This window comes from Mytilus edulis, chromosome 13 (genome assembly GCF_963676685.1).
Source record: "Mytilus edulis chromosome 13, xbMytEdul2.2, whole genome shotgun sequence".
Taxonomy (NCBI): domain Eukaryota; kingdom Metazoa; phylum Mollusca; class Bivalvia; order Mytilida; family Mytilidae; genus Mytilus; species Mytilus edulis.
The window spans coordinates 54,311,319-54,331,980 of record NC_092356.1 but is presented as its reverse complement, the minus strand read 5'-3'; the positions used below and the strand labels follow the sequence as shown (position 1 = coordinate 54,331,980).

The following is a 20,662-nucleotide window of genomic DNA, read 5'->3' as shown; positions in this document are numbered from 1 at the left end:
TCTCCGGCCATTTTCTCGATAACGAAGTCGGTGACATATATTTTTTTTTTTAATTTTCTGATGTATATGTTCAATATCAAATTGAATTGTAAATTTTCAAAAATATTATGGACTCATCTTGATCCTAAGTGCAAAAATGAAAATGATATTCGAAATGGACAAAATGTATGGCAAAAATAGCCGAAAGTGGTCATGAAATGGCACAACTTTGGAAGCGTATCGCCGCGATGCGGTATATAGAGTTCAGCGTATATTTTCGGGGGGGGGGGGGGGGGCACATATAGACCAAGAGTACCAGTATGTTAGCGTATAGCAATCGGAATCTGTAGTTTTCTGTTCAAAAGAGGGTTGTAAACATGAGTTTCAAATTACAGTTTTCTCATATCACATGCATGCAACGTCATAACTATTATAGTCTTCTATACTACATGTATAAATAATTCATCAATCATCTCAGTTCATATAAGTATTTATCCGGCTCAGCCTGTCGGGTTTTTATAAAGCAGAGTCAAATTCATATGTTCTAGTTCTGAATATGCATTAAACTTGCCACTGGACGTAAATGTGTGAAGTCCTATTTGAAATCATTATTTATTTCACAAGTGACGTCAGAAATGATCTAAGTGTCGCCCATCTTTCCCAAATGTTCCTTTGGTATCTAACGCCTCTGAACTCTGAACAGTTGGGGCAAGTTTGGATACAATATTAAAGCTTGATACGGTCTAAATTTTGATTGTGATACAATTTTGGACATAATATAGGTTTCTGACACAAAATAAATGTGGTCAAAGGTATTAAAAATCTATTGTGCAATACTGTGCAATTGGAGATTTCTTTTCGAGATATTTAAAAAAAATGCAAAAAAAAAAATGAAACGCCACCCCTCCCCTTTTGAAGTAATTATCCCTTAAATCAATTTCAGCCTTTCATTTGTGATATGGAACCTTGTGGTCAAATTTCAGAAAGATTCATTACTTCTTAATGTCATATTAGAAATTTATAAAAATGAAAAGGGTATTTACATCAACAGATATAAACAATTTATAAAAGCGTTTTTGAGTTCATGTCCGACATGTTGACGACGGACGGACGGACGGACAGATGTTTACCATAATATGTCCCGTAACCGAGCGTATACTAATTCAACACGTACTATACATTTTGCTTTACCAGTCTCCAACAAGAGAAATATTTAACACACACACACATGTCTTTATGTAGAGATATACACATGTCTCACAGAGTACTGATAAACTGTAACAAACACATTAATGGTCCGTCTGGTGAAAGAATACTCCACTCATATAGACAAATGTATTGTGCTGATGTTCATGTAGTATTTGCCACTGAAAGTTTTGCAAAAATCAAGAAAACAATGGTAAAAAAAATAATAAACAGTAATAAAAGTTCAGATGTAGGTTCGAGTTTAGATCACTCAATGTCATCACTGTCGACAGTGATAAAGGTATATTGTCGGAGACCGTGACTGAAAAGGACATCCAGGTTTTTTTTACTCTATATTCTTTGGTTCTTTAAACAAAAATAGCCAACATGATACATCAGAGAGTGCTTAAATATTATTTTCAAATTAACTATCATTAATGAGGGATTGGGAGGCAGAGGGGTTCTGATGCCGAAATCTCGAGCTTAAAAACATGAAATCCCGAGGTCCAGAATTTAAAAAAAACTCGTGACATCCCGAACATCGAAAAAAGAAATCCCGGATCCAGAAAGTGTCAATTCCGAAATCTCGAGCTTAAAAACACTTCATCCCGACGTCCAGAAAAAGGTCCTGCCCTCCTCATTAATCTGTATTGGCAAAAATAGGTGCATTTACCACTGTGACAATGAAAGATAAATGTGATAAAAGAATATACATTCAAACAAAAAGAAGTGCACCAACAGAAAATAGAAACCACATTCTTACTCTTAATTTCATCGGATCTAAAAATGTAAACTCTTAACAGAATTTTTACTCTATCTAACAGTATAACTCAAGAAGTTTCTAAGTGTAACTCGAGCTTAAACTAGAAATCTTACTGGAAAAAATATTCGAAATCAAAATAAAACTGAAACTCGAACTTAGTTTGTGTCGATTATGGACCGTTGTGTAATATCAGAAATGTTAGCCAATTTTAAATCTCTTCCGAAAACGGTGTCATTGAGAGCTTTTTTTTTAAAGTGCCGAGTTTGTGGCTTTTTAAACACGGCAATTCGGGTTTTATCTTCCCCGCGGTGCAATGGACAAGTTAGTGAATTTATTCTGTTTGTAGTCTAAATGGAACGAGTTACTTTTCATCCCAGATACCTTCAATCTTCCGAAGTAGAAGATTCTAAATCTGCAAGCCGTAAATTAATTCTTTAATACAGCATGAGGTACACATTAGTTTTTCCTATTCAACAAATGCAATTAAAAAATTTAGATGACTCCAACTTTGACAATTACTTTTTCATAAACTGTTACTGTATGTTTATAATGAATAATCAAAATACCTTAAAAAAATATAATATATTTTTTTTTTTAACCCAATAGTTCCAAGCATTGCCAGAAATGCTGCTATGCTAACAACGTCGTTCCATAACGTTAGGAGAAAAAGTTATAATTCCCGCCAAAAATTGATAGTAAGATTATTTCCACTGTAGCAGATTTAAATTATCGGTGACCCCTCTTTTTTATTAATGCTTTTAAAATCTCCCCTGAAGCTGCAACTAACGCAGAAGTTTGAAGAAAAAAACATTAGTAGATTTTTTTTATTTCAAGAAAAATCAATAATAAACGGCAATTAAAAATGGCGGGAAATGTAAAAAGGCCTTAAAAAATAAGGAAAGTGAGAAAAATAAATGTGTATAAGATAAAATTTACAATTGACTGTTTTAGTTAACCAGCTAAGCATCGTTTTTCAATAATTTTGCCTTCTTTTAGCATTTTTGAGCGCTATTTTTATATTACAGTATAACGCAATTCTTTACTTTTTGATGACGTCATATCTCGAAAACAACATCGGTGACCCCAGTTTTTTTTCCGCCTAAAATATTGTAATAAGTATGAGCTGTCTACATGCAAAATTTAAATGAATTATTATTAGTAGTTTAAATAGTGTGATTTCCCTTTAAAGTTGACCTGTTTCCCTCTGTTTTAGTTTGTAACAAGAATTTGTTTTCTCTCAATCGATTTATGACTTTGGAACAGCAGTATACTACTGTTGCATTTATTCATTTGTTTTTACTGAGTAAGTAACTGTTTTGATTTGAATTATGTTTGAATACACAGCAAACATTCTGTCAAAATGATGTTCTTACATTGGGAATCAGTAAGCCACTGAGCACATTGAAGAATCTATAAACCAGGTATCTATTTTTAAAACTATTTGTTGAACTATTGAAGGATCTTTCCTATCTGTCTCCATTTAAATCAATCAACTAAAATACAATCAAATGTTCTAACAATTTAGCACATCATCTTGGATTGCTAAATTCCAATTTAGTTTTGTTCGTTTGTCTATTAAGAGTCTAACCTTGATATATTCTGTACACTGTGTGTTTTGATGTTTTGGATAGAGAATATATAACAGCCTTACAGTTTTATACAAGCTATATATATGGAATGTTCTTTATAAATACAGGTTTTCTAAATCTGACTGTTATGGTTTGAATATACAGTAAATATATAACTGATTTATAAAAAGGAATAAATGTCCATGATTGAAGCATGAACTGTTTTATTAGATGCTTTAAAATATTATAGATTTAATTGCTTCATATCAGTTTGATACATGTGAATTTAGGCTTTTATCAATCATAACTGAGGTTAATATATCTCTTGACTTATAAAAGTAAATAAAAACAAATCAAAACATAAACATAAACAAAAAATACCAAGTTTTCTGAACATGAATATTGCAAAAAAATCAATAATAGAAAGAAAATATGATCATAATAATGTAAATTTTTACCTGGATACAAATGAGGAAGGAGCAAGTGTAGGAGCTATTTCACCTGGTACCATGTGTGAATATTTGGGATTATTTTTCAACCATAATTTCAGAGTCTGACATGCATGTCCAGCTAATGATTCATTTGTATAACTAACTGCTAAGGACATTAGTGCTGTTAAATTTGAACTGTTCAATTCCAAACATCTGAAAAGACACAACGTTAAGATTCAAAAGACTTCTGAAATATAAGAATTTAATAAACGAGCATACTGTATAAAACATACTGATGTTTAATAAAAATTATTGATAGAAGTACAATACCAATTACTTTTTGTTGATTGATCTCGTTAAGAAAGGAGTCCTAGATAGAAAACCACTCCAACATCATTCATTTAAAAAGAAAACGCTCATTTAAGACTTGCTACAAATTACAACTCTACGAAACTCTCCATGTATTTGTTGTAACAGTCAAAAGTCATTTCCCTTTTTTTAAGCCCTAACCCATACTCATTTCTAATTCATCTTTAAACCAATAATCAATCTATAGAACAGTCCTTTGTGAGCCTGAAGGATTTTTTTCGGGATGTCAGGATTGGGCTTTTATTTTTGCTGGAATTCAGAGATTTTCATCAATAAGACTCTGGAATTAATAATTAGTTTTTGAGGATCCGGGAGAGAATGCTTTATTTTTTCTGGAATAGGGATGACACTCCCTCCTACCGCCCTTTCTTTTTCTCAATCACTTTCCAAAATCTCAGAAAAATGTTTTATTTTCATCAATGTAAACACTTTCCCAATTCTACACCTTTTAAGGTAGCACAATACAAAGATTTGTTCACTCCCAATCAGACTACTTTAAACTGATGTAATTCATTTCATCCTTCTTTATATTTTATAAATGAGGTACCAAAAGAAAGAAGAAAGATTAATCTTTCAAATTGTGATAATTTTATTATGACATAATTATTACATAATTAATTATTATGTAATTAGTTGTTATATTGTAATGTCCACACTTGAATAAATTTAGCGTCTTTGTTCTTCATAGCATCCCAAAATATTTTATAGATTCTTGTACAACACAGCTTGACCTCCAAAACTGTGTCTCAGATGTCCAAAAACATCAATAGAACAAATTTTATACCCAATTGAATTTAGTGGTCTCTTATGAATTGATGTTGCAATCTTCATTGAAGATTTATGAGAGAATGAAATGCAATAGGATAAATCTGAGACACAGTTTTGGAGGTCAAACTGTGTTGTGCAAGAATCTTTAAAATATTTTGGGATGCTATGAATAACAAAGAAGTTAAATTCATTCAAGTATGGACATCACAATATGGCAACTTATTACATAACAATTAATCATATTATAATTATGTCATAATGAAATTAACACAATTTAAAAGATTAATCCTTCTTCTTTCTTTTGGTACCTCATTTATAAAATTTAAAGAAAGATGAGTGGAATTACATCAGTTTAAAGGTGTCTGATTGGGGATGACAAATCTTTGTAATGTGCTACCTTAAGACTTGCTACAAATTACAACTCTACGAAACTCTCCATGTATTTGTTGTAATAGTAAAAAGTCATTTCCCTTTTTTTAAATCCTAACCCATACTCATTTCTAATTTATCTTTAAACCAATAATCAATCTATAGAACAGTCCTTTGTGAGCCTGAACGCTTTTTTTCGGGATGTCAGGATTGGGCTTTTATTTTTGCTGGAATTCAGAGATTTTCACCAATAGGACTCTGGAATTAATAATTAGTTTTTGAGGATCCGGGAGAGAATGCTTTATTTTTTCTGGAATAGGGATGACACTCCCTCCTACCGCCCTTTCTTTTTCTCAATCACTTTCCAAAATCTCAGAAAAATGTTTTATTTTCATCAATGTAAACACTTTCCCAATTCTACACCTTTTAATTCTCAATTCTCATGTGCTGCTCATGCTCCTGGCAAGAAGGGTCACTTAAAGGAGAATTGTACATTTTAAATAAAAGACTGATTACCCACATTAATATAACATGTATAATTTACAAACTAGTGATTTATTCTAGAACATTGCAGTTTATAGTATTTGACTAATTTCCACAGCTAGTGTAATAAACAAACTTGTTATTTATTATAGGGGGGGATGAGCTTTTTCTGGATGTCGTGATTGGTTGTTTTTAAGCTCTGGCTTTCAGGATTGATCCTTTCGGGATCCAGGAATTTTTGTTTCTAATTTCAGGATGTTAGGATTTAAATTTCTTTAAATTCAGGTCCTCAGGATATCAGGTTTTTAGCCCGGGATTTTTGGATCAGGACTCCTCCCACACCCCAGACCCCTCGCACCAAATTTGTAGTACATTGTAGCTTATTAATAGTATTCCACTAATTTTCTGAAGTAGTATTATTTACAAACTATTGATGTATTGTACTGTAGTACATCATAGTTTATAGTATGATTGATTTCAATAATAAGAAGGATTCATTGTATGATTTTGAAGTTGATATTTAAATAACTTACTTTTTAAGTGCAGCTATAGCAGCTGGCTCTTGTTCATTTTCTGCCTGTGTTGTACCTAAATACTGCCAGGCCTGAAATATATAAACATATTGCTTATTTTTAAGCAAAGTTAAACACTAATAATGCAAGGCCATATAGAATATATCAGAACATTTATTTATAGTCTGTATTTTACCTAAATTCTGTAAAGGCCTTGTAAAACCTACACATATATTTGTTATATTTCTATCTTAATTACTGCCAGGCCACACTAGAAAATGGTTCTGTGGATTCATTTATTTTGGATGATACCAAACTTCATGGAATGAGGAAAAACTTACATGTCCATGGATATTTAATTTCATGGTTTTGCCAAAGTCTGCATACACGACTATAGAAAATGTGTTATTCTTTGGCATGTTTAATTTCGTGGTTCACCTGTACCCATGAAATCAATGAAAATAAGTTTCCAAAGAATAATAATGAATCCACAGTATTAAGAAATAAAATATACATATATTAGACTATTCTTGCCATTGATTGAACTCTTCCTTGATCCAAGAGGAATTTTTAAAGTTTTAATTTAATCACAAATTGAACAAAATAAATCCTTTGCAAAACATTTCTAAATTACAAGATTTCATAATATAAACCCAGGCCCACAGCCAGGATGTTTCTTTTGGGGATTACAGTAAACCAATTTATTTTGTGTTAAGCCCTTTTCTAGTCCACTTGCCCGCCATTTAGTTTCACTATTTCAAATAAATTTGATGTAGTGAAATAGGAAAGATTCCAGTTAAAATATTAACTTTTTTTTCATCTGGTGAAAATTAATTGGTTTACAGTATCAGGGTTCATAACACTTTGACAATCTTTATCTTGACATTAATAGGCTATACTTTCAGGGTTTTTTCAGGCGGGGGAAACAAATCCCTTTAACTACATGTGGACGTGTATATTATATTGTAATTATTCTGCTCATTTTGGCAACTTGATTGGCAAATAAAATATTTGTTTGTTTGTTTGTTTTGTAGCCTAACTTTTCTGTACCTCAGCATGCTGTTCATTTTTCTGCACAGCAGCTTCAAACAATAAAACAGCATTAGGTATATCTCCTTCCTGTAACTTATCTAAACCTGCTTGGAATGGATTCTCATGATCTATCAATGGATTCTCTTCTTCAAATTTATATTCCTGTAAAAAAAGGGTAATTTCATTATTATTTATTGAAATACAAGTCATATTATAAGTGTAAATATGTAGTCAGCTGAGGTCCACCCTCGGGTGCATGATTTTCTTGCTGCATTGAAGACTCAATGGTGGCCTTCAGATGTTATCTGATCTTTGGTCAGGTGATTGTCTTTTTGACATATTCCCCATGTCCATTATCATTTAAAACAAAACAAAATTTGGAGGCATTATTTTGTATTCTTTTAAAAATAATTGTTGCTCTTTACACTTGATCGTAGCTAATGTAATTTAAAAAGTAAAGTGTGTAAAATATAATATCTCATTTATACTCAAATCATACATACTAATAGGTGGCAACCCTGACTGACAAAAATCTCTCAAGTCACTGTTGTATTTACCAGTATTTAGTTTTTTATTGTAACTATCAACAAACAATTTATTGTACTTTCAATAGTTTTCATGTCATTCGTAAATATAAAATACAGATTACCTGCTAAATTAATATTCCTGTCATAATGTGTTAGACAGTTAATGTTACAACTATATTTTTACTATGATTGTGTGTAAGTTTTTTTGTAAGTGGCTTGTATGACAAACAACCTAAGATACCAAAAAATGTAAAAATATTCAACATGTAAGACACATGTATGCATTGATCAGTGACAAATGAATAAAGGAAAGCATAGACGTGTTCTTGTATAGGAGTGCTGCTTCAGCCTTCTTTAACTCTTAAAAAACATTGGGTATCATGATTTCTGCTATTTGACAGTGTTTGTAAGGTGGTGCAGTATACTTGAACTGATTATATACAGGTGGGTAAGGGTTGTTATCATACCTTTCCATTAATTGGCTAAAATCAAAATGTAAACAATAGAGGTCAGGAATGAAAATATATTTCAAAATATCAAATAAGAGATAAAAGGGGAAAAAGGTATATATATGCAAGTTGCTATTGTCAGCTGTTATTGGATTATTTTCTTTTAGTAAGCGCTTTTCACTTGTTCTATTTACAGAGTCTGCTAATGATATTGTTTGAACCTTTGGACTCAAAAACAACATCACAGTTATTGTAAATCAAGCAAGATAGCTTTCTATCTCCCTATTTTAAAATTCAAATTTCAGGAAATCAGTGATATTGTTTGAACCTTTGGACTCAAAAACAACATCACAGTTATTGTTAATCAAGCAAGATAGCTTTCTATCTCCCTATTTTAAAATTCAAATTTCAGGAAATCAGTGATATTGTTTGAACCTTTTGACTCAAAAACAACATCACAGTTATTGTTAATCAAGCAAGATAGCTTTCTATCTCCCTCTTTTAAAATTCAAATTTCAGGAAATCAGTCAAGGACAGTTTAATTTAACTTAGAAACTGAGTGAAAGGATGGAAAAAGCCCTCATCTCCTCTTTTCATTTTTTTTATTAGAAACAACTTGACTTAAGATCAGCAAATAAGAAAATCAGCAATATTTGAAAGAATGCTATTAAACACAACTGGTTGAGATGTTTCTGACTTATTTCATTCCCCTCAGATTGATTTATCAACATGTGAAAATTTCATCTTTTTTTCTGCAATAATTAAGTCTTAACTTAACTTAATCAAAGAGCTGATAGCTCTGAAGTGGAAGAAGGTGAATAAAAGGTAACTTGAATTACCATAAAAGCAGCCCCACTAACCCAGGCTGCTTTGTTCCATTATCGTTATAATGTATTTTTTTTCTTCAAACAAGAAAAGGTCATAAGTACATGGATTTCCCATCCGTACAATCATTTTCTATGTTCAGTTGACTATGAAAATTAGGTAAAATCTTTAATTTGGCAGTAAAATTAAGATCATATCATAAGGAACACATGTGTACTAAGTTTCAAGTTGATTGGATTTCAACTTCATCAAAAACTACCTCGATAATAAACTTTATAACCAGAAGCAGGACAGACGGACAGACTAGAAAACATATTGCCCACAAATGGAGCTTAAAAAAGTAAGACTCGTTACATACCCGCCAACTTTTGAAAGTTCCCAATTCCCATATGGGTTTTTCCTGCACAAATTTTTTTTTAAAGGTTACAATTTTTAGCAATGTATTTTGCACGATCTGGATTGTCTAGAAAAAGTGTCATATTTGTATGATTAACTTACATGCCTTTTTCTTAAGTCTGTTTGCATGATTCTAGTTTTAATTCGGTAGAAAAAATATACATGAAGCTAGCAGACCAGGGTTTATTTTCCTGAGTAAGAATATTAGATGCTTGTTGAAATTTCCAATTTTAAATTATGCACAAAGATGGACCTTTAACAGGTTGGGAACAACACTCCAAATGAGATTAACCTAACTGGAAGATCAGTATAACCCACTGTAAAAAATTAGCACCAAAAAAGTCATTTATATTCATATTATTTGATGAAACTTTTCCCCAAGAACTATGCATCTATTACATGTATTAAGTACTGAATAGTCAAAACATGTCAAAAGAATTTTCTGTTGTTTCTAAACTTATATCTTTTTTAATAATTTGATCCCTCATTTAGAAAAGTTGTTCCAAACATGAATTTTCCCACTTTTGAGTTTAATAAAAATCTTCAAAATGTACTTTATTTTTTTTCAACAGTAAAATGACCCCTTGTTTTAGGGACAGTCCCTCATTTAAGGGACACCACTCATAATTGGGGTGGGTCCCAACCTAAATACAAAAATAAAATATGTTACAACCAGTATTATGTCAATAAATTGTCAATAAATTAGTGAAAAAATACTATTTACTATCTTTATCATGTTTTTGGTAGTACAGTAGACTCCGGCCAATGGGATACCCAGATTGTCAGCTAAAAATATCTGATTACCCGATATATTCAATAAGACGATGAATGTATATTCATTAAATATTCTACAATAATAAGTAGATCTATTGCTTAATATGTGAAAGGGCTGGAGGATTGATGGAGTGATTTTTATCAATAACATCACCACGATGTTTGTGAAATAAAATTATCAGCTGATTATGTAGCTAATGAATAAATTTGTTTCCACTTGCAGTTTTTAAATCCTATATTTATTAAAATCAATTAAATGTCCTGAAGTATTTATGTAAATTATTATCTTCCATCCATAGTTTGTCTTTACTTGTTTAGTAAACAAATTATTTACATTTTCACACAGGTAAACTAATTTGGCTATAAATAGATTGAAGCATGTCTGTTTAGAATCTCTTATCAAAAATCGTAATTGTTATAATTTTATTTCTTTAAATAATCAAATTTAAATTTATGAAAATATTCATGATTGATAAAATAGTATTGCTTGAAGTTTACGCTTTCAGAGACTATTTATGTTTAGGTCATGATTCTTCACATAGTTGTAAACAAACCAATATGGCCGACACACGTGATTACCTTTGCACATGTGAAAAAAATATTTCTGACAAAAGTCAGATTTCTCTTGTCAAAAGGAATTTATATTTATATTGCAATACATTCTTCAGAAGGAGGTACATTGAGTTTCAATTATATTTCTTTTTCTATGAGCTTAGATTTTAATCACATTCTCCAAACAGCAACGTATTGCTCTTGTCAACTGAGTCTTGAATAATTTTATAAATAGATTCAAACCATTTGGAGTAGAAGGGCATCTAATTCACATGACAAAGGAAAACAATGAATTAAGACAACAATTTAATAAGAAATAGATCCTTTTTATTTACAAAAAAACAAAATCTTCTTGTCTGCAGGATTGCAAATTCGTAACTTCAAGGGCGAACTTGTAAACAGGGCGAGTTGTCCCGATACCAAATTCACGCATGCGTAATACAAATATCTACAGTTAAAACATCCTGTGACAAGTAAACAAATAACGTTCATGTGGATGAGATGAAATCTGATAATTTACATAAATAAAAGGGTCATATTTACGATAGTGATTGTTTTTCAATCCTAATTTACAAATTAAATGATTCAGATGCCTAATCATGTGTAAAAATCGGTGTCAGGAATCTTAAGTTGTTATGAAATTGTAATACACGAAACGAATGCGGCATACGGAGTCTCAATGCCAAAGGTCAGCCCCTTAAGTCTTCAGAAGACTTGACGTCTTCTTCCACTAAAAACAACAGTTCAGACAATTATCAAAAGGTTTTCTTTCTCAAGAAAATTTCAAATTACTGTGTGATCTGCAATGGACAAATGGATAATTCATATCATAATTAATTTGTCTCTTTGACAAGAGCCTATGATAAAATATACTTAAGAAAACTGGTTCTTGTAGCTTACTTTATATGGATCTGTTTGTTCAAATTCTGTTAGCCATGGATGGCCATCATTTGTAGTTCTGAAATAAAAAAAATGTTAGGACTGTCAGTAACTAGTGCTCATGAATTTTTAATTTTTGCAATAATTGTGAAAGCAAGGTTTTACAAAATAAAAACTTGCATTTTGAATTTTTATAGCATTTGTTGTATGCAACATTTCCTAAAACATTAATCTAGCATTTCTGGCCATTTTTCAACAATCTAAATATGAAGGGGCACAAAGGATTTTTTTTTTAAATATAGTAACAACTAATAGTGTAATAAATAAAACTTGTAACGAAAAAAAGAGTTTAAAATTTTGCTGAAATGTTTGTACCCTCGAGCCTCCTTAAAAGGCACAAAAATAATTCTGCATTTACAGAACAGGTCAGGTGGACTATTGGTAATTTGTCACTTCTAGGGATGTTCATGCATTAAAAAAAAGAAGATAGACTGTTTAATTTCCTATTGACCATTTTATTTCGTATAGGCCATGTAAAATCTGAAACGTTATACATGAAATAAAATTATTTGTTAATATCAACCAGCTATTTTTAAACTAGCCTATATAACAGTGTACAATCTAAATGTTTGATACATGAAAACACTTACTTGTCTACATCCTCCCAATGTTTTTGTAACTTTTCCCAGAAGTTTTCATCTGTTACATCCTGGTTCCCTGTCATTTCAGCATACTCATCCTCCCACTGATCAACTAATGATTTACCAGCCTAAAGAAAGAATTCAATCAGTTTATTTAACTTAATACAGAGAAGATATAACTGAATAGAAGAAAAAATCACATAAACAAAGAGAAAAAATGTTGAAATACAAAACAAAAAGATGTTCTTTAAGGTCTGAGGTCATCAACATTTTTACTAAGCATTCCAAGAGCTTTTCATTTACTACAAAAAATGATTATTTCTTTATAATTGTTACTAATTTTTTTGGAATTTCCTATTTAAACAATTTCAAATTCTATACCCTGCTTTAAATTTTTTTTTAGATATGTATATGCAAGGTATGTCATTTAATGGGTAATAATTATATATAATTTAAAAGAAATACTGTAAATTCAAGATATTTTTGCTGTTTTTGAAAGAGTGACAAAAAAGCTTGATTAATTATTGCCTTTGTAGGAAAATCTGCATTCCAAGATATGTATCAGATATCAGAATCAGAGTTTTTATTATTAAAGAAGATATCTTCTTTAATAATAATCTCGTCACCTATTCGCATTATTCGCATTAATAAAGATCTTGCAACAATTTCTGAATTTACAGTAATAAGAACTTTACAAATGTTGACAAAGGTAAGTTATTCTGCTAAAAAAATGTAGAATCCAAAGCCAAGATGGGAAAGGTATAGACATGTGATGATACAAGTAAGCAAAGAGCCAGGTAGTAAGGATCAACAGCAGGTGATAGGACATTGCACACAGCTTTCATTTCAATGTTTTATGCATTGTATGACACTAAATCACTCAAAATATTGACTTGGTTTTATGAACATCTGACAAAAATCCTACAAAAAGAGATTCTGGTTCTGATATCATGAATCATGATATTTGTTGCTGTAGTTTTAAGTTTAAACTGAACAAGAATGTGTCCCCAGTACACAGATGCCCATCCGCACCATCATTTTCTATGTTAAGTGGACTGTTAAAATGGGGTAAAATCTCTAATTTGGCATTAAAATTAGAAAGATCATAACATAAGGCCACAATTAAAAATATTTCAGTTTGCCCAAACCCGACCCATGATGACTGGGTGTGGGTAGGTAGGTAGGCAAATTCTTTTTTGTTTTTTTTTATCCGAATTTGCATGAAAATATTAAAAGATCTTAAAACAGTATATCTTTTTTTTCTCTGTCAAACCTTTGTAGAGACAACCAAAAGCCATGAATTTAAAACATCTATAAATAAATAAGTCTACTATATGATTTGTATCCTGAGATGTTTATAACCCTGACAATTGCTAACTGTGTGAACATGGTGAAAGGGCTGTTGGATTTGTGAAGTGATTTTCAACAGTTCCATCAACACTATGTTTGTGTAAAAAAAATATCAGCTGATTATGTAATGATTCAATTTGTTTGCATGTTTTTAAATCCTATTTCTATTAAAATAGATTAAATGTCCTAAAATATTTATATGAATTATTATCTACATCCTTAGTTTGTGTCTTTTTTATGTTTTGAAAACAAATTTATATTTTACATTATCACTAATTTGGCTATAAATAGATCAAAGCATGTTCTGCAGAATCTCCAAACTAAAAACGTATTTGTTATAATTTTATTTCTTAAAATAATCAAGTTTAAATTTTTGAAAATAATCATTATTGATCAAATATAATTGCATAAAGTTAACGTTTTCTGAAGACTTTATTTTTAGGTCATGGTTCTAGAGGCTTCCTCACAAATTGTATAAAAATCCAATATGGCGTCCATAACATGTTTTTACTTTTGCACATGTGAAAAAATATTTCTGACAAAAGTCAGATTTCTATTGTCAATAGGGATTTATATTTATATTGCAATAAATTATTCAGAAGGAGTTACATTCAGTTAAGATTATATTTCTGATTCTGTGAGCAATTATAGTTTTATCAAATTCTCCCAAACAGCAACCTACTGACTTTTTTATAATGAGACTTGTAAATTTGAACTATTTGAATAAAAGGGCATCTAATTTACATGATAAAGGAAGATTATAATTAAAGACAACAATTTATCAAGAAATAATTCCTTTTTATTCAGTAAAAACAAAATCTTCTTGCAAGATTGTAAATTCGCAACTTCCGGATCCATTTCCCGTCAGAATAACATTGAAAATATTCGATTGCACATGGTTTTGAACAAATCTACCTGAATATTCTTATCAGATATTCGATAACACGATGAAATTAACATTGAGCCTATAGGTAAGGGTTTGGTAGTACAAACAACTACAGCGTAAAAAAAATGTGCCACTTCACATGTTTTACTTCTTTACGTTCGTTAAATCAGAAGATAAAAACAGAGAACATCCAATATCGATTAACTGCATCACTATACGCTTTCTTTTAATCTTATTCACAGTTACTTTCAAACGCAAAGACGACAAATATTAAGTTTTGTACGATAACGGAGCGGACACAAAATAAATCCGAAAAAAAAAATTCTTCCAAAAAACGTCAAAAAAAGAATTTGAGTCGGCGGGTTTATTTTGGGTCGGTCGCGTTTGGGCAAACATACAATCTTTTTATTTTGGCCTAAGGAACATGTGTTCTAAGTTTCAAGTTGATTGGACTTCAACTTCATCAAAACTACCTTGACCAAATACTTTAACCTGAAGCAGGACAGACAGACGGATGAATGGACCAAAGGACAGAAGGACAAACAGACCAACAGACCAGAAAACATGATGCCCATAAATAGGGCATAAAAATATAGAGCCAAAGAAAGAAGGCCTTCAATACCTCCCTCCCCCCCCCCCTCCTCAATAAAAAATATGTTAGATTCATGATCAGTATCTACGGGAGGTGTCTATCCTTCCCTTTCTTGTCTTACTGGAGGTAAAATGTCCTTTATTTCAATGCTTTGTAATCATGGTCACACTGGAAAATACCTGATTTACAGAAAACTCCTGAGCCCAATCTTCAGCCTTGTCTTGTTTCGACAATTCTATAACATCATTATTCTCTATTGTAATTTCTCCATCCCCTATCCGCTTCACAAACTTCATAAACTGTTGACAAAAATTACATGTCAAAATTTTCGAAAAAACAAATTTGTGAATAATTAAAAAAAAAAAAGGAAATGGTCAAGTATTTTATTTTCTTTTAATAACAGACCTTGAAAAATTTAAATTAATTTGTTCCTTTCTAATAGACAATAGGTCATATCATGGGTTAAAAAATGAACTCTCACTTTCCAAAAATATAAATGGAGAATGATTCTATGGGAAACAGATGATGCCCCACTTGCATATAACATTATAAAGTTATAAAGAGAAGAATTTTGTCAATACATTCATTGTGACATGACATTAAAAAGCTATATTGTCTTTCACTCTTTTAAAAAATATCTACTGAATGGAGGACACTTTATCTGTACTTTTTTTTAATTTGTCTTCCATTCATTCTGAAAATTAGCAAGATATAATTAGAGTAGAACTAAGATTCTTTCTACAACTTATCAAGTGAGCAAGTCACTTCTAAAAGTATCATGCCCTTATATAATAGATTAACTTGCACTACAGGCAAATCATTTTGGTCTGGCATGCCTGCATAAAATGTTTGTGCCAGGAGGCCAGTAGAATTTGCCTTAATTGACAGGAATAAAATTCAAATTTTAATTTAATAAGTTAGTATGTGAATAATTATATAAGCATGTGCAGTTTTGGCAGCAGAAATGGAGCTGAAGATGGGGTTGTAATTACATGCAATGTAAAAGTCATGCAGAACAGAACAAATAAATGATAAACTGACAAAATAATTTGAACGAAATTTCTGGTTGACTGATTGAATATATCTTTTTTTTTTTGCAAGAGCTCAAATAACCCTAAGAAAATTTTATATCAGCCAATCAGAAAAACGGATTTCAACAAAGACAAAGGCATAATAACAATTGGATAGGTTAATCATACTTACTTCAGAATTACTAAACTTGGGATCGTTAACAGATCCTAACAATTCTTTGGCTGTATCCGATAAATCTTTATTCTGTTCCCTTTCTGATGAAAATTCATCCAGCCATTTTGTGTCATCCAATTCTTTAAATTCTTCTTCCCTGTAATTTTACAGTTTAATATACAGTATGGGTTTTACTCATTGTTGAAGGACTTACAGTAACCTATAGTTGTTCCCAGCTTTGTGTTATGATCTTTTTGGATCATTCCTTATTTTGTATGAATGATTTTTGCCTTTATCAAAGTTTATCTACTTATATACTAAGATATGCATTGATTATAAGTAAAAGGCTTCTTTCTTTAATTGCAGATGACTCATGTTAATACTGAGAAAGAACAGTTGACTACAAAAATACAGAAAAATTACAAATCATTTTCAAACAACTTTTGTGTTGTATACTTTCTTTATATCAAAAAGAGTTCTGTAAAATTATCATAAAACAATATTATTTTAAATCAATTCTATAATTACTAACCATGGTCTAGTGTGTGCTTCTGTGTGATCCAAGTATTCCTCAGCCCATTTAAGGTTAGTAGGAGCTAATGTTTGTGTGGGTTTTTCTGATAAATATTCACTGGACCATTTCTCTGAAGGACTGTCAGCTTCTGTTGTGAGAAATTCCTGAGCCCATGAGTCTGATGATGCAAGTTCTGCAATTGCTGGAGCTGAAATGTGAAATTATAAAGTTAATTGCATATCTTTGTCTCATTGTGGGGTTCTGATTTCGGATCCCAGTTACTGTTTTGTCTGATTTTTGTATCCCACTTACACTACATTTGTATGTACGTAGGCAATTCTCATTTTTTTTTGGAATTTCCACTCTCCGTTAAACTTCATTTCCCATTTTCATGGCACAATAATTTGACTTTCACATATCACGATAACAAAAAAATGGCAATCCCACGTCACACTTAGACTTTTTTTTATTTGAGAATTCTTCATTATTTGAGTCAGAGACATTTATTTTGTTGTGGAATTTGTGGATAAAGTGAACTACTGAAATTGAATTTTCTTAAGAATTGAATGGATAATTCCCCAAAACCACTACAAATAACATGTTTGAAATAATCAATACCTCCTTTCTCAAATTTGTTTCAAATTCATCAGTAATTTATTTCCCTTGTCAGATGAGATCTGGATTTATCAACAAGTAATGCCTTTTATAAGTTGTGTTTCACTTACCAGATGATTGACAAATTTTTATGGTATGTTAGATGCATGTATATTTGAATAAACAATTCTTGTGTGATTTGATCTCTGATATTTGAATCTTTCTAAATGCATATGTGATAATTTCAGTACAAAATTTCACTGGATCATACCTCTCTCAGGTGTATATTTCAATTAACAATTTTTGTGTGTTTGGTATACGATATTTCAATCTTTCTAATTTGCATATTTGATAATTTTACTGGTTCCTACCTCTCTCAGGTGTGTATTTGAATTCCGCTTCTTCTATTTCTCTCATTTCCTGAAGTAATCCACCCATGTGGAATGTCTGTGGAGCCATCGTAATTCTTTGACTAGACAGAAACTCATCAACTAACTGTACAAAATAACAAAACACAATTAACTGAATTAAGGTGGTACATAACACTAAGGGAGATAATTCTATTTAAATCAGCTGAAAATTTTAATCATGTTCTATTGAAAAGGAAATAGAAAGCTTCTCAAAATTAGCATGTAAAACTAATATATATAGTTTTATTTATTTAAAACATATTTATTTATAGTGGAATTGGAAACAAGTTTTGCAACTTATATTAATTCCTTTCCACTTTGCGGATGTGAGTGCTGCCTTGTAGCGGCATTAGCCTGCTCTTTTTGGAAATCTACAAGGGTGTCTTTAACGTGCGAGAGATATGGCTCTCTCTTAATACGGGTCAGCCATTTAATGCCCCATTCTGACGGACTATCATCGTTTCCTCAAGACCAAACTCGCAAATAGTGTCAGCTAGGGAGAGCCGAAAATTCAGTCTATACAATAAAATTCTTTCGATAAACTATATTCTCTGAACTGCAATTAACCAAAGAATTTCTAATGCTTATGGTATTTTTAAATATGATGCAATTCTGTGTATTAGAAATTTTTCCGTTTAATTTTCCATTTTGTAAGTCACGTAAACATTTCACTGTCCTTTTAAATGTTGTATAACATGTAATAGGCTGTGAACAGTGTAAAATGAACACAGCATATATCTTATAGCCCATTCCAAGTCCCAAACCTTAAACAAAACTTGATGAGAAAAAAAAACCTGATAAGCCATTCTCATTGGAGAATCCAGGGGGGTTCCAATGTTTGAAACCCCCTTTTGAATAAGACTTAATCCACACTTGATACTTCATATCTAATTACCTCATTTTCTGTTGACTGTCCTATTGGTCTGCCAGGCTGCAAAATATACAGTATTTACTTCATGCTAAATATGATTTATCAATGTACTGATCATTAAATTTGAACACAAATCTTTATTAAATTTAACTCTTTTAACAGACTGAAAAATTAATGTTATAGATAATTCAAATTGATAAGAAAGGGGAGGAAAACGTGACAAATTGTACAAGATAAACATTCAAATTTCAATTTGGAACCTCATTTCTTATTCGAAGAAAGCATATATATATAGAATGGAATAAATGTATGAAGTATGATTACTTATTTTTAATTCATCTAAGATGTCTTAACACAATCTATGGTAATAAGATATATATCTAAATCTCAAAAACGTAACCAAATCAGTGTTGTCTTTTTCAATATTCATTGAAGACCTATTGGTGACCTTCTGCTGTTGTCTTTTCTACAGTCGGGTTGTTGTCTCTTTGGCACATTCCCCATTTCCATTCTCAATTTTATTCCTTATATCATGTATACAGTTTGATTTGTTGCTAAGTTGATAAAACTTTTGTTCATTTGGTCTCTTGTGGATAGTTGTCTATTACCAAATCCTCCTACATATATATTGACATTTGTTAAAAGTAAAATCACAAAGATACTGAACTTTGAGGAAAACCAATTCAGTATTAAAAGACTTTATTCTAGATAATACTACCATTTGCTGTGGGTGCTGGACTCTTCCATGACTGAAGTTTTCCTGTAAGTAAATTTTTTTTTTCTAAATATTTTACAAAGTAGAAATAACTAAAAAGCATGATAGTCTGAGATTACTCTGACCTCCAAGGGCTGTTTTGTCAGACAATTACAGCATGTACAGACAATCATGACAAAGACAGATGCAAAATGTTCATCGTTACTACATAGACCTTTTAGTATGTTCGAATTAAAGAACTTATTTAAATACATATTTAGAAACCATCACTTCAACTGTTAACTAACATTTTTTCAGTTTTAATTATTTAGTTATTTGCTATACAAGAACATTGTAATAACTTAAATAAGAAATATGTTGCAATACAATACTTTTAAGATCAGTCTTCAGCTGATATATATATATATGCAAGTACATATACCTGTCGTAATCCTCTATCCTGTGTGAAATGTGACGTCAATTTCATTAGTGAATTAGAGCCTCCACATTCCCCCTCCACCAAATTTCTCATAGCCATTTTGTAGGTTAAAAATCTGAAAAGTATTAATTAAAATTAATTTTACTAGCATAGTCGTGATATTTAAAATCAAATACACATGGCAAAAGTCTATCTAAAATTACAATAGAATATTAGAAATATCACCATGCCATCCCGTTATTGAACATGTTGAAGCCTCAATTGCTTTCAGCAGGGTTCTTCCTAAGGCGAGTCCATGAGTCCTGAACTCATCAAAATCTGTCTGGACTCACCATTTTTAAAACTGGTGAGTCCACAGAAGCATCAAGATTGAAATATTTTGTATAAACTTAACACAGTTAAACACAAATGTCATCATTTTATAGCAAAAGTTTAAAAGTGATATGAATTCAATGTCATTTCATTGCTCTGTTAGGAAATGGAGACTAAAATATTACATTGTATTGCAATAAAATATTTTCTTCTTGCTGTTGGACTCATCATGGCTAAAAATGAAGAGCCCCTGGACTCGCCTTCAAAAATCCTTAGCGAGAACCCTGAGTGCATGAGAGTCATGTCAACAAAT

At 31.1% G+C, this 20,662-nt stretch overlaps 1 protein-coding gene across 2 annotated transcripts in view; it reads right to left on the bottom strand.

Annotated features, from left to right (window-relative positions):
- LOC139499944 (peroxisomal targeting signal 1 receptor-like) overlaps positions 1-20,662 on the bottom strand; it is a 29,069-nt gene that overhangs the window by 6,302 nt on the left and 2,105 nt on the right. Inside the window, exons 2-13 of one of the 2 annotated variants that reach the window (XM_071288606.1) lie at positions 20,041-20,152; positions 19,623-19,664; positions 18,929-18,964; positions 17,995-18,118; positions 17,048-17,237; positions 16,534-16,672; positions 15,510-15,629; positions 12,512-12,630; positions 11,883-11,940; positions 7,478-7,621; positions 6,449-6,519; positions 3,954-4,139 (exon numbers count right to left, since the gene is read on the bottom strand). In XM_071288606.1, the coding sequence (XP_071144707.1) occupies positions 3,954-4,139; positions 6,449-6,519; positions 7,478-7,621; positions 11,883-11,940; positions 12,512-12,630; positions 15,510-15,629; positions 16,534-16,672; positions 17,048-17,237; positions 17,995-18,118; positions 18,929-18,964; positions 19,623-19,664; positions 20,041-20,136 (1,325 nt within the window). In that variant the 5' untranslated portion in view covers positions 20,137-20,152. The remainder of the gene's footprint in view (positions 1-3,953; positions 4,140-6,448; positions 6,520-7,477; positions 7,622-11,882; positions 11,941-12,511; positions 12,631-15,509; positions 15,630-16,533; positions 16,673-17,047; positions 17,238-17,994; positions 18,119-18,928; positions 18,965-19,622; positions 19,665-20,040; positions 20,153-20,662) is intronic. The other variant, XM_071288607.1, reaches the window with a different exon arrangement.